This window comes from Thalia democratica, chromosome 2 (assembly GCF_965202585.1).
Source record: "Thalia democratica chromosome 2, ktThaDemo2.hap1.1, whole genome shotgun sequence".
NCBI classification, from domain to species: domain Eukaryota; kingdom Metazoa; phylum Chordata; class Thaliacea; order Salpida; family Salpidae; genus Thalia; species Thalia democratica.
The window spans coordinates 1355012-1369961 of NC_139166.1; the positions used below are offsets into that span (position 1 = coordinate 1355012).

Genomic DNA, 14950 nt, shown 5'->3' on the forward strand with positions numbered 1-14950 from the left:
CTGGATAATTCGTTTTTTATTTTTTACTCAACTAATTTAAACTATTAACAAAATATATTGTTGCTTTAACTGCTGAGTTGCTTTTAATAAATTATATTTTTTGAAATATAACTATAAAATAAAACTAATAAAAAATAAACTACCAGTTACAAACAAGATAGTTAACTAAAAAGATAAATGTTTATAAATATTATAATATACTTTTGAAAAGTAATAAATTAAAGTATTCAGTTATGCATAATTACTGAAACCTTTTATTACTAAGTACTGTATAAGCTATTACAGTTAATTTGATATATTATATAAAAAAATATTCAAAATATTTTCGGTTTATATACAATTTATTAAACATTAATGAAAACTTATCTTAATTCAAATTCCTTATATTTAGATATTACAACATTTAATAAATAATAGGAATACTTACACTTAATTGAATGTGTTTATGTAATCTCAGTTTATCTAATGTCTAATAATTATAAATTTTACCTAAAACTAATTTGAATGTGTTATACTAAGTTTATTTAGTTTTTATTAACTATTAGTTTAAAACAAAACTTACGTTTTTTAAAATTAATGTCTTATATTAAATTTATGTAATATTCATCAAATTTTAATATAAAACAAACTAACATTTATTTGAAAACCATGTCTTATATTAAATTTATGTAATATTTATCAAATTTTAATTTAAACAAACTAACATTTATTTGAAAACCATGTCTTATATTAAACTTGTGTAATATTTATCAAATTTTAATTTAAAACAAACTAACATTTATTTGAAAACCGTGTCTTATAGCGACTTCTGTCTCCTCAACATTTTTAAACTCGGAAAGATCTATTTGCCCAACTGGGTTAGAGGGCTGAAAATATTTATTTCAAAATAACAAAGTGTTTATACAAAACATCAACTTGTTAATTGTTAAAGTTCGATATACATATTTGGCAATTTGTCTCGTATTTTTAATACAAACTTGAAATCTATCTAAAACTATAATGATAAAGGGAATCCATAACTTTATTTTTTACAGAAATAAAATTGGCTCTTGATTATAAGCTTTAAGTATGAATTACAAGTCGTTTTTATAGAATATTTAAAATCAATTAATTTTAAGAATATGGTAATTTTTGTTAAAAGTTTCCGAAACAAATGTATGGCTGCAATTTTTTTATTGTCAATTTTCTGAAAAATTTATTTAACTAAAAATATATCTACTTTTTTTTTGAGCTAGAAATCTCAAAATTTTAGGGAGTGTATTTGCAGTATTTAGAAAATGGTATCAGAATAAAAATAAAAAATCAAAATAACTAAAATACGAAAAAAAGTGTTTTATTTAAAAAGTAATAATTTAGTACAAAGTTCAATGATTCTATTTTTACAGATTTACTAGGTTTTATAAAGATTAGACTAAGAAAGCTTTAAAATTATTGCTTGAACAAATCTTGTAAGAAAGATAGACTTTAGTGAAATACTCTGTTTTTGCTTTTATAGTTTGTGCCTTAATAAGAAACCTAAAAAAACTCATAAACTTTGATTGTTTATATCTTTTAAGTGTTTAAAATAAAATAAAAACAAAAAAAAAGACTGATACTTTAGTACTTTATTAATATTAAAGACAAAAAAGGTGTCTTACCCCCTCTATGCCCTCAAGTTTTTGCAAAAAAGTTTAAAAACAAAACTAATACTCAATTATTTGTGTTTGTAACTAAATTTTTTTGAAGATATATTTTTTTTCTTATATATATCCCTATCATACATATAGACTTTATCCTAATATATTTATACATTATAGCTACATAGTCATAAAAGTAACATTACGTTCATTGTGTTATAACTTTAAAAAGTTTTAATATACTTAATTTTAAAACCATAAGCAACTTATTAAAGTTGTGAGTTTTCGTTTATTCTTTAAAACTTAATTATTCCATCACAAACATCAAAACTTAAGTCGCAAAAATTCAAACTGTACGACAAAACATTTAAATACTTTAACTGAACCAATTAAGCTAGTACAAAATTTTTATTTTATAAATAATTTTTCAAACATGTGGTTTACACGTTTTGTAATGTTGTGACAAATTAATTTCTACGTTTGAATTAAATATTTTAAACAAACATTATTTTTATGAAATGTCCTATTTAATAATTGCTAATATTATTCAAACTAACATCGTTTTCGCAGGAACTGAAATCTTTGTAATACTTCAAAATATTGTTTCCCAGCACAAACCAGTATTTTGTCAAATTATTTTCTTCAACCAAATAAAGTTGCCCGCTTTTCGTGCTTGTCAGTTCAGGCTGTTTGTACATTTATTATTTGAAGTAAAAGTGTATTTTATTTACAACTTCTTCTGATATTCTTCTAAATAAAATGTTAAGTTAAACTTTAAACCAGGGATTATAATTCTAAACTATTTTTAACATTGAATTATAGTTTTAAACTTTAAATATGCCCTGAATAAAATAAATATTACATTACAAAAATTACAACATTGTTAAAATGTTTTAAGGTAATGTTTTGTCGACAGGTAATTATTCAAAAACACTTTTATTTTGAAATATGGAAACAATTATTTTACGAGAATTCAACTATATTTTGAGGCTAAAAATATTTAAAAGTTCATCATAATTTTTAATCAAATCAGCTAAGGCAGTTAATATTTATAAGATTGAACAAATATAAGCTAAAAATTTGTTCGTCTATTAAGTTTAAAGTTTGTTTGAGCTAAAATCAGTACTTTAATTTCATCTAAATTATTTTATTATTTTCTAAGCAATTTATTTAGTTATAAATTAGTTTAAAGCTTAACATTGAAATATTAATCACTAAACTGTAAAATAATCTTATAAGTATCGAAGCAGCTAAATTCTATTCATACTTTTAAAGGGTGCTCGAAAAACTCAATACAATTGATAAGAGGTTCTTGTTACAAAAATTTACTGGTAGAAACAATTGCTACTGAATTTCGAAAAAAAAAAAATTTTTGTATGTATTTTTTTGACACAAATTATTTTAAGTACTTTATAACTTTTAATGCAAAAGAAACGTATAGTTTTTGTTTTCAATAATGCACTTAAAGATTAAACATAAATAAACATTAAAACACATATATTTTTTGTTACAAACACTTTACCAGATAAACTGTTTGCTATTGTAATAATTTTGTTTTGCAATGGAAAAAATCACAGAATAATAAGATCGATAATTCATTTATTACTTGATGTATTTATAATAAATTATTCATTAGAGTAAACTTATTAACTTAACTAACAAAGTTCATTTTAAAAGCTGAAGATTTCAAACTTTTTTATTAAAATAAAAAAATTAAAACTAACAAAGTTCATTTTAAAAGCTGAAGATTTCAAAGTTTTTTATTAAATTAAATAAATTAAAACTAACAAAATTCATTTTAAAAGCTGAAAATTTCAAACTTTTTTATTAAAATACATAAATTAAAACTAACAAAGTTCATTTTAAAAGCTGAAGATTTCAAAGTTTTTTATTAAAATAAATAAATTAAAACTAACAAAGTTTATTTTAAAAGCTGAAGAACTCAAACTTTTTTATTAAAATAAATAAACAAAACTAACAAAGTTCATTTTAAAAGCGGGGGGCTCCAAACTCTTAGCTCTTCTTGAAACTGCTGAATTTCTTCCGCGGTTCGACTTTCTTGTGGACTGCGTTCCCTTTAATATAACTTTAATAAAAATATAGAATAATAAATTATAAGAAAAATTCGTTTAGTAGTTTACATATTTAAGTAAAACAATCATTTATCAAGTTAAATTGTTTATTATTATCAGCTTAAAACTATATTTTTCCTTTTTAATATTATTTTAATATAAATAATTTATTTTGGATAGAATACTTAATTAAGAAAAAGTAAAAATATAATAAGTAAAGTATCTTTTGTTGGTTATAACTTGAAAAGATTTACTAAAGCCACCCTGAAATTGAAGTGCAAAAACTAGTATAGTTAGTTAATTTTTAATGATAGTAATTTATTTAATTAAATATAAAAGTTGGTTGTTACAAGAAATAAAAGAATAAATTTCATATTACAAGCAACTTTGAGAAATATTTATGTACTTTCATCTTCTAAAATTGAATGGCAACTTAATATTAAAAAAAAATAAATGGTTAAATAAACATGTTTATTAAAATAAATCCTAGTTTTATGTAAACTTAAACTTTTATAACTTTCAAATTTATATATAAAAGCAAAAATACTTTCTTTGTAACTATAATATTTAGATATTTTCTTTTATATACAAACACTTATTCTACAGTGCATCAATATAAGATAAAAGAAAGTCATTTTGAAATTAAAATGAACGCTGTAAATATCTCAAGATATTGTTTTTTATAAAATATTATTTATGAACATCGCTAGTGAAAAACAATAAGAAACTTCGACAATATTGCATATTAATATGTTCTATTATTTCATATTGGCGACTGTTTTGTTCATCAACTTGTAATAATTAAACATAAACAATATACTTTTAAGTAATAAACATTTACCAACATATCATATCTATTTAGGCTGTCTATAACTTTAGGACAGCGAAAATCAGTTAACTGAAAGTATCAGTGCACAAAAATAGTTGTTTTTACATTTATTTGTGTTATAGTTTTTCTAATTTATAATGAATGTGTTTTATATATTAGCAAAATTTTAATAAATACATTCAGAATACAAAAAAATGTTTCACTCTAGGTTCTTTATAGGTGGTCATTTAATAATTATACCTAAAAATATGCATTTAAACAAATAAATTGAAGATATTTTGAATCAAAAATAAAACAAAAGGCTATATTGTTATTATAATCTTGATGATTTGTCTTCTTATACGATTATAAGTTGAGAACTTACGGTTTGATTTAGAAGCAATTACAATACTATGTTTTTCTGTACAAGTTTTGTACTGTTGTTGAACTAAAAACTTGTATTTAAAATGTAACTAAAAGTTTTAACTACAGACGTATTTAAATTTAATGCTTACATGTTACAAAATTAAATAAATAATGAAAGCTTACTACCTTTTACGTACTTTTTAGCAAAAGAATAAATAGTTTACACTTACATCACTGTTAATATAAATTCTATATTATATTTAACAAATAATAATTCTAACCACTTGCTGAAATCTAGCGTTGTTTATAATTGATTTAAATTCTATTTATGTTTCCTGAAGAGATTTAAACTACATATGTACAGTTTTTGTAAAATAAATTATAACATGATGTTTTATTATTTGGTAGACATTATTTATTATGTTCATTAGATTGTAGTCAAGTTATTTTTTAGGAAAATTATTTAAGTTTTTTAATAAGGAAACTAAACTTTGGTATTCAAAATAAATCAAAAAACATATTCGAATTAAAGTTAAAACACTTTTACCTTTTATAAAGTTTATTTTACTCTTATGTCACACAAACATTTTAAATATGATAATACATCCTATACTTAAAGTGGAAATATAAGCTAACTTATTCAAAAAATATATATAAGACATCATTCCAATCATTATCAGCTTACATTTATTTTAATAAATTTTAATTAAATACTTTGTAAAAGAAGTTTATGTGCTTATATATTTTAAACACTGTATATTCTTATCTTCTAATTACAAATAGAAATTTTCTGTTTATATAAACTAAAGCATTCTACTTTATCTATTTTGATTCTGATAAAAATCTAAACTGTTTCCCTCTAGTAGCATGTTTTTTATGTGTATTTCAGTAGTTTACTATTTTTTTACATGTTTTCTACTAGTAGAATACCTTTATTCAATATAATTACTAGTATTGCCAAAGAAATTTAGTAAATTTTCTCCAAGTTTTCTGAAGTTTTTTCCAGGTATTTGAAAGTACAAGGTTTTAGTCAATTTTTAGTTTAAAATTGAATTCCAGGTATTAAAAAGCATAAAAACATTGAAAGAATACTGCAGTGTAACTTTAAATGTGTATAACAATTTAAAACATCTAAAAAACACAATTTTTTGTATGTATATGACATATTTTTTATATCTAGTCGAAGTTCTGTTTTTTTTTTGCATTTAAAAATAGTTTAAAACTTCAAGTTGTTCATGTTTTCTAAAAAATTTTCAAATTCCCAGTTTTTCCAGGTTTTAAGTCAGCCCTTTTAAATATAAATTTAATACTTTTTACCTGTTTTATACTCGTTAAACTCCTGTTTATTTAAAACAATATATTTTTTTCTACCTGTTTTCTGCTTGTAGAATTCCTGTTTATGTTTCTCCCTCTTTTTTGTTCTTCTTTATTAACATTATCGTTTTCTTTCTGTTTACATTTGTTTAACTATTAGTAAATAAAATACATTAAAAAGTTAAACACTAAACATTTGTATTGTTTTGCGAAAATAAAAACCGAAAAAAAAATTCTAACTCCATGACATAAAGTTTTGATTAATTCATATTTATTTGGTTCTTTAGAATTGATAATTTTCAAAAATTTATTTTTTAATGGTATTCTTAAATAAATTTACCAGTTTATTTTCTTCATTTATGTTAATTATTAAATAAATTTTATTTATTATTTTTATACCTGTTCATTTTCTTCGATTGTTTTAATTTTGTTCGTGGAATCGTTGAATGAATTGTTTGATCTGAAAGTTAAAAAAAGAATTGAAAATAAAATAATTTAATTATAAAAAAAAATGTTCTAATAACAAATGGGGTGAAAAAATATAAAAACAAACCAAAATTAAATTTTAATAAATGATGGTTATATTTATTTTAAAACTTAGATTAATATTTTTAAACATTTAGAAATGAAAAATAGCTAAAAATGAAAAGTTAAAAAATATTTTTTATTTAATTTTATCCATATGTATAGGTTGTAATTAAATAATCTTCAAACAATTTTTTTTTCAATATGTTTATACACTTTTATGTTTATATAATAAAAAATATATAACATTTATGTCATAAAACTGTGCTAATACCTATTTGGTCTAATTTTTTACAGAAATTCAATTAACTTTATAGGTTTGAGTGTATTGAACAATCTAAGCTAGTCTAAACGTTTTTTAAAGTAAAAATTTCAAACATAGTCCAAGTAATAAGCACGTTGAAAAAGATTTCTAAAACTAAAAACTTCTTAAGAATACATATAATATTAAAGACTTGAAATCTACTTAAATAAAAAAACTAATAGCAGAACTCTGCAACTAAATACTTGATTAATCAACTTCAAAGCCAACTAAACTAAAACAACAAATTATCTCTTTCAAAAACTTCAAAGAAACTTCGAAGATAATTTGTTTGCTTTCGTTAAAATATAAAAGAAGAGTAAAATAAAATTCAAACTTATCTTAAAGTGGGATTAAATTGAATAAATTTTTTTAAACAAATTCTTAATCAGCAATATAATTTCGATTTTATGCGTATATATAAAATTCCTTGAACTGTGTACGCAGTAATTTTTTATGTAACAAAATAAAACTTTATACACAGTAAAAAAAAATTGTTTTGAAAGTTTTTATTTTGTTTTGAAAATAAAAAACCAAATGTTCATGAAATTTTCCACAAAATATTTTTAAATCATATGTACGAATAAATTCCAAAGAATCTTTTTCTCATAAAACTTTTTTTTTTGATTTAAATAAGCTTGTAAAATAAAACAGTATTCTATTCAGTTTTAAGATCATATTTTATGTTTTAATAACTAGAAATGAATTGAAGTTGTACAATTATAAACGTTTTGTAAAAAAATATGCAAGTTATTTAAACATTGTTAAAAAATAAAAATAAATTATTACTTAAAACACATTCTACTAGTTTTTTTTTTAGTTTCGATTTAACTTTGATAAAATTTCAAATAAATACTGTTCTTATGATGAAATTTTTTGATAAATATTTTAAATAAATTTGTTTGTAGTTATGTTATATATATATATATTATTTACAATGTCTCTAAATACTTATTTTTTAACTTTTTATTATTTCTGTAAGTGTTAGTTTTGTTTAATTTATACAGACATTTTAAAAATAAATTATTTTATGTTTATTAATTTAATACAAACTATTCCTAAAGTTTGTTTTACTTTTAAATTGTTCAAATATTACTAATAATAAATAAAAAAAAATATTTTTAATAACAATTAAACCTGAAACTTCTTTTACTTTTTACTTGTTCAAATAATTTTTATAATAAATAAACAAATTAATAAATATTATTATACATTAATACCTGAAACTTCTTTTACTTTTAACTTGTTCAAATGATTTAAATAACAAATAAACAAATAAATATATATTATTAAACATTAATACCTGAATTTTTTTTTACTTTTAACTTGTTCGAATAATTTCAATAAAAAATAAATATATATTTTATTAAATTTAAAACCTGAAACATCTTCTACTTTTTACTTGTTAGAATAATTTCAATAACAAAAAAACAAATATATATATTTTATTAAATATTAAATCTGAAACTTCTTCTACTTTTAATTTGTTCAAATAATTTTAATAAATACATATTTTATTAAACATTAAAACCTGAAACTTTTTCTACTTTTAATTTGCTCAAATGATTATAATAACAAATAAACAAATAAATATATATTTTATGAAACATTAGTTCCTGAAACTTCTACTACTTTTTATTTGTTCGAATAATTTCAATAACAAATAAACAAATAAATATATTTTATTGAATTTTATACCTGAAACTTCTTCTACTTTTAATTTGTTCAAACGATTTCAATAACAAATAAACAAATATCTATATATTTTATTAAACATTAATACCTGAAACTTCTTCTACTTTTTACTTGTTCGAATAATTTTATAACAAACAAACAAATAAATATATTTATTAAATATTAAAACCTGAAACTTCTTCTACTTTTAATTTGATCAAACGAGCTTTCATTTAGTGAACTGCTGAAGACGGAAACTGGAGTGGAACTCTGCAAAAACAAAATATTTTATGTGCAAATAAATAATGTTATATAGTAAAATAAGTATTTTTTTAATATAATATGGCATGTATTCTTATCAATAACTGGAAACATGTTTGTAATTGTGTATTGAAAAAAATCTAGATATAAAGTATACCAATAAAACTATTTTTTTAAACTTAAGTTTACATATGTATTAAAAATAAATTAAAAACGTAGTTTATGGTAACTCAACGAATTATGACATAAAGTTGAAATTTTTGTTTCTAATTCATTTTTTACAGAAAGACAGATAAGCCCTACACCGGGGTCCAAAACAAATCCAATCAGCAACTGTTTCAGACAAAGCTATACTAAAAACTACAAATACAAAAAAGCTATAAAATAGCCTCAAAATAGTTGTCTAATGAAACAATGACCAAACATACTAATTGCAAAGCTTCGTCCTTTATTTAGAACATTTTCAATGCAAAAATACGGCTGTAAAAACAAAAATTAAAACAAAATAAATATATATAAACTTTTGATTTAGTAACAGATTTAGTAACAGTTACACAATTGTTTTTTTCAAAAATACTTATCTTTTGATAAAAAATTTTTAATTATACTAAAATACCATAATCACACATAGATATTTTATTGAAAAATTGTTAAGTAACACATTCTACTAAACTTCCTAAAGAACTGTTTATAAAACATCATATTTAATTTAAAACTAACACAAAAAATCGTTGTAAACATAGTAAAAAAAAAACCATAAAAGGAAACGAAATGAACTACTGAACCCAGTACAAATATAAATTAAATTTTGTGGCTTACATTGACAACTTTTTTAATTATATTTACAATGTTTAAACCACACAAGTTGATGTATTAAATTTACATGTGAAAATTGTAATTTCATTTGTGAATATTTAAATTTCATTTGTGAATACTGTTTTTTTTATTCGGATTATGGTTTGGGAAAAAGGTTTCAAATAAAACAATAAGTGTGTATATTTTGCTTTGTTTAGTTTAGGTTTTTAAGTTAAAATATTAACATCTTTGTTCAACTTAAACAAAACAAGTTTTAATTAGTTAAAATTAAATAAACAGAAATGTATTATTTAAACATACAAAATACACAAAAAACTTTAACATGTGAAAATTGTAACACTTATTAAGACAATACTTTATAAAAGTATTTTAATGCAATACAAAATTATAAAGTTGCTATAAAGTATTTGAAAAACCGAATTTTAAAGTTAATGTTTTTTTTATTCTAGTTTAATTTAGTCTAAATAAAATTATTATTTTTTTGCAACTTATAACTTATTTTTTAAATCTAATTGTATAAACAGAAAAAAGTCTATTAAAAAATATAATTATCAATCTCTGATCATTTAATTCTATGGTGAACTATAAAATAGGTAAAATTAAGAGATAACGTAAAATTTATTTAAGTTTTAAACTACTTGTGTATTTTACATCAAAAGTTCTGTTTTTTCTTTCAATAATTACACTAGTTAAAAAATTTTTAAAAAGAATATATTTTTTTATATGCCAAAAACAGTTTTGACCTTTAGTTTATTCTTAATTAGCCTTAATCCTTATTTTTAAAACAGTCTAATTGATTTTAAGGTAAATTAAACTTTTAAAAGTAACCTCTACAAATATTTTTAACAAAATTTCAAGCGTATACATTAAATATTTTTGAAATAATCGATTATGCCAAATTGCATCAATTATAAGTTTAATCCTGTTAAGCCAAGTTTAATTACCTTTTTTATTCACAAAACTTGAGTAACCTTATAAAGTGTTTTCAAAATTATGTAAAGTATAATCAGTTAACTTGAAACATTATTATAAATAATTTGAAGTTACATTAATTTTATACCAACAGAAACTAGAATATTAAAATAATGTGTAGTTTATTTTTATGCATAAAAAATAAGTTTTATATGGTTAAACTTTAAAACTAATAGATATATAATTAAAACTTTATAAGGTTATCTTTTTCTAATTGATCTGTAAAAAACTTTTAAACTTATAAAGTTACAGAAAAATTTAATATTTATTTAGAAAAAATTTACAAATCTTTTATTAAGTAAAAACAATTATTCCTTTTAAATCAGAACAAAATATAAAGTTTAATTTTCTTGGTATTATTTATAAACTATACTTTTTAAAATAAAAACTAATTTTTTTATTAATATTTAAAAATAGAACATTTTAATTAGCAATAATTACAAAGACAATTTTTATCAAGAAAACTTATATAAAAATAAAAAAACAAATGAATAGACATTTTGCTATAATAAATAATAAATTTCACAAATTACATTAACTATACAACGGTATAATGTTACAATTTATTAATGCTATAAATTGTAACCAAAATCTAACACACCATTAGATTATAAATATTATTTATTGAAAAAGTTATATTGTTTTTGGAACTCTACTACGAGTTGAAGCTTTTAAGAATCTGCAATGATCAGGGTTTTAACTGGTTTTTGGCAAATTTTCTCCAGGTTTTAAAAATTTCTTCCAGGTTTTTAAAAGTACTTGTTAATGGGTTCATTTTTAGTTTAAAACTAAGTTTAAGGTAAAAAACTGTTTTAAATGGTATATCAACATTGAAATAATACTGTTGAGCTACTTAAAACATGTTTTTTAATAAAAAAAATTGATGATGACAAATTGTTTAATCTATTTGAAAAATTTTTGTGTTGTAAAAAAGTTTAACTACTTAAAATGTTATCCAGGTTTAAATTTTTTTTTTCAAGTTTTTCAGTGATTTTATTTTCAAAATTCCAGGTTTTTCCAGGATATAGCCTAAATTGACAAATTTTAAGGTTTTTTTTTCTCAGGATTTCAGGTTTTGTGGCAACCCCGAATGATGTTTTAAGACTTTTAATCAACTAATATAAACCTTATTAGGAGTGCTGAAACTTTCTAGAAAGCTGCAATGGTTGGGAGTCGTGTTGAAACTCGATGTGTCCGACATCGTTCTGCTTCGTTCCCGCTTCGATTCGTCTACCTATGTGACGTCATAATAGATTTGTTATAAAAAAAGATGTCATAAAAGACTTTTACTTAATAAAAACTAAAATTGTTGTGTTTAACATAAGAAAAAAAAAACTTTTTAGTAATAAACTGTTCTGCTAAATTAGATCTTGTTATAACTTTAAAAACTTTTAGTGTCGCTAAAGGTTGCCTATAGACAGTACTTTATTTATAGTTATTTAAGGTAGTTAATAGGTCAAATAATATTTACGACCAGTATTATAAGATATAGTATGGTTTTTATTTGTTTTCAAATAGTTGCTATTTCATATGAGATAAATACTACTTTAAAGTAATAAAAAAACATTATTTAATAATATGTGCAACACACTGCAAGGAAAACGTTTTGTAAAATTTTTAATCTTACCCAACTTATAAAATATTAAAACGACTATAAACTTAATTAAACTTTACAAGTATTCATAAAAAAAATAGTTTATACAATTTTATAAATTACAACTTTTTGTAATGAGTCTTAAAAATAAAACAATTAAAATTTTACTCGCAAAATTATTTTATCAGCTGTTTTCAATTAAGTATTGCAGTAGAAAATTTTATTTTTAATGTGAATTTAATTGACGATATAAAACAAGTTTCCATCTTACAAAAAAAAATTGTTCCCACCAACATAAAATACTTAAAATTTTACGCATGTTTACAAGTTTTAAGTAAAAATATTTTTATCGACTTTAAGTACTCGAATCATACTTAAAACTTTTGTAATTTGTAAAAAAAATGCTCAAGTGCAAATACTTATTCAGATTTAAACTCTTTACTCTTTTCTGAGAATAAAAAAAAATTGTGTTTATATTGTATTTTAGATAAGATTAATTTTCATTCATAAATTCTTTTAACTTAAAATTAACAACTGTGTTGAAACTAAAAAAAAATTATATCTTTAAATCTTTACGAACTCTATAACAGTTATTGTTAATATCTACTTAATAAATATAAAAATTAACTTTAATGTTTGATTAAACACATACATAATTGTTTAAAAACTTAGTATTTTAATTACAGATTTATGCATAATAAACGAAATATAATCAACTTAAAGTTGGTAATTTTAGTAATAAAATCTACATTAGTTAAAACTTCTCTGCATTTCCATATAATACACAACATAACAAATATAAATAATACTTTTACAATTAAATATATTATGCTTTTAGTAAATGTAAGAATGTTTATTAGTTGAAGCAATGAATTTTAGTAATCATGCAAATACATACTCCATAGTGTAACTTTAAAGTGCTATTTATAAATTCAACTTAAAAAAAAATTAAAACTATTAATTAAACTTAATATTTGTACCTGCTGTAATTTTAAATAGTTAAATTTATCTTCATAAAAAAACCTAATAAAAAACCTACTAAAGTTATTTTAAAAAATATATACACAAATGTTATCTGTAATTTCAATTAAATACGAAAAGTAATTATAAAAAAATGTTAATACCTTCTAAACATTAAGAAAATTTTTTTTTTGGAATTGCTAAAAATTTATTTAATTTTTTCATACCTTTTCAACATTAACAACAACAACAAATTTTTTATTTGAAACTTAATTTAATTTTTTATACCTTTTTAACATTAACAATTTTTTTATTTTACAGTTAATTTATTTTTTTATACCATTTCAACAACAACAATTATTTTATTTTACAGATAATTAATTTTTAATACCTTCTCAACATTAGCAACAACAATTTTTTTATTTTAAACTTAATTTATTTTTTTATACCTTGTCAACATTAACAACAACAAATTTTTTATTTTACAGTTAATTTATTTTTCAATACCTTGTCAACATTAGCAAACGGCAAATTTTTATTGTCGGCCAAATTGTTGTTGTTCAAATTGACTTCCACGTCAATCAACTCCTGATTGGATACCAACTTCTCCTCAAACTTCTCCTGATTGGCCACCAGGTTCTCTGTCGACACCAAGTGGTGGGTGTGGCTCCTCTGGTGCTTTTTCTTGTCGTTGCTAAGGTACAGCGACTTGGTTTTTCCCTAAAGCGAGAAGCAAAAGCATGCGGTGAGAAGGTTTTAGTTTGCTAACTTGTTAGTTTTTATTTATCAGTTTGTTTCTTATTTATTTGCTTTTTATTTTGTTTGTTTATTTTAGTAATTCGTTTCTTAATACTTTTCTAATTATTACCTTTTTTTTATTGTTTTTTTTTTTTAAACATTTTTTCAAAGTTTTAAGTTTTTAATTAAATATTTTTACATTTAGTTTTAAGACCAAATCATTTGATTATTGTTGTATTATCATAAAATACCATTTTATTAGAGACATTATTGTGTATATGATGCTTTTTGATATATTTTGATAAACGACCCAGTTACAGATAAATTTAAAAGAATTTATTTTAAAATATGTAATTCTTGAACACTAAAAATATTTAGTATTTAAAATAAAATCGTATGGTTATTGCAGGATAAAAAGTACAACAGTAATTCAAAACAGTTTTATTAAAATACTTAAACGTTTTCAAAATGATTATTTATTAGTTTTTGTGTTGTTAAAATAATTTAAATTCAAACCTTATATCAAGCTTATGAATAATTAAATAAAAAAACTTGAACAAACTAAAACAATATCATATTTGCAATTAATTACATTATAGTATTTAAATATCTTTAAAAACTAAAAAGTAATTATTAGAAAGCACTAAAACTGAAAACGATTAACCAAATACCGTTCACCTTTGAAATTTTTGCAACTTTTTTAAAGTTTATCATAGTTTTAAGAATTTAAACAAAGGCGTGAAACCATTGATAAAAAACAAAAAGTTTTTGTGAAATTAAACACCGATTTAAAATAATTAGCATTTAAATTTCGGTGAAAGATCAAAGAAATTGAAAAATATCAAATTAAATTCTACGCGTGATTTTAGTAAATGATTGATTTGAAGATATTTTTATGACACCTTTTTATTTGCTTTGTACAAGTATTTCTCA

At 20.9% G+C, this 14950-nt stretch overlaps 1 protein-coding gene across 3 annotated transcripts in view; it reads right to left on the bottom strand.

The window, feature by feature from the left end:
* The window catches only part of LOC145830209 (uncharacterized), a 59516-nt gene that overhangs the window by 25920 nt on the left and 18646 nt on the right, over nucleotides 1-14950 (bottom strand). For 2 of the 3 annotated variants that reach the window (XM_082938133.1, XM_082938132.1), the window contains exons 6-13: nucleotides 13787-13999; nucleotides 11852-11959; nucleotides 8867-8946; nucleotides 6576-6636; nucleotides 6234-6311; nucleotides 3596-3691; nucleotides 2174-2302; nucleotides 777-866 (exon numbers count right to left, since the gene is read on the bottom strand). In XM_082938133.1, coding sequence (XP_082794259.1) covers nucleotides 777-866; nucleotides 2174-2302; nucleotides 3596-3691; nucleotides 6234-6311; nucleotides 6576-6636; nucleotides 8867-8946; nucleotides 11852-11959; nucleotides 13787-13999 — 855 coding nt within the window. The remainder of the gene's footprint in view (nucleotides 1-776; nucleotides 867-2173; nucleotides 2303-3595; nucleotides 3692-6233; nucleotides 6312-6575; nucleotides 6637-8866; nucleotides 8947-11851; nucleotides 11960-13786; nucleotides 14000-14950) is intronic. The other variant, XM_082938134.1, reaches the window with a different exon arrangement.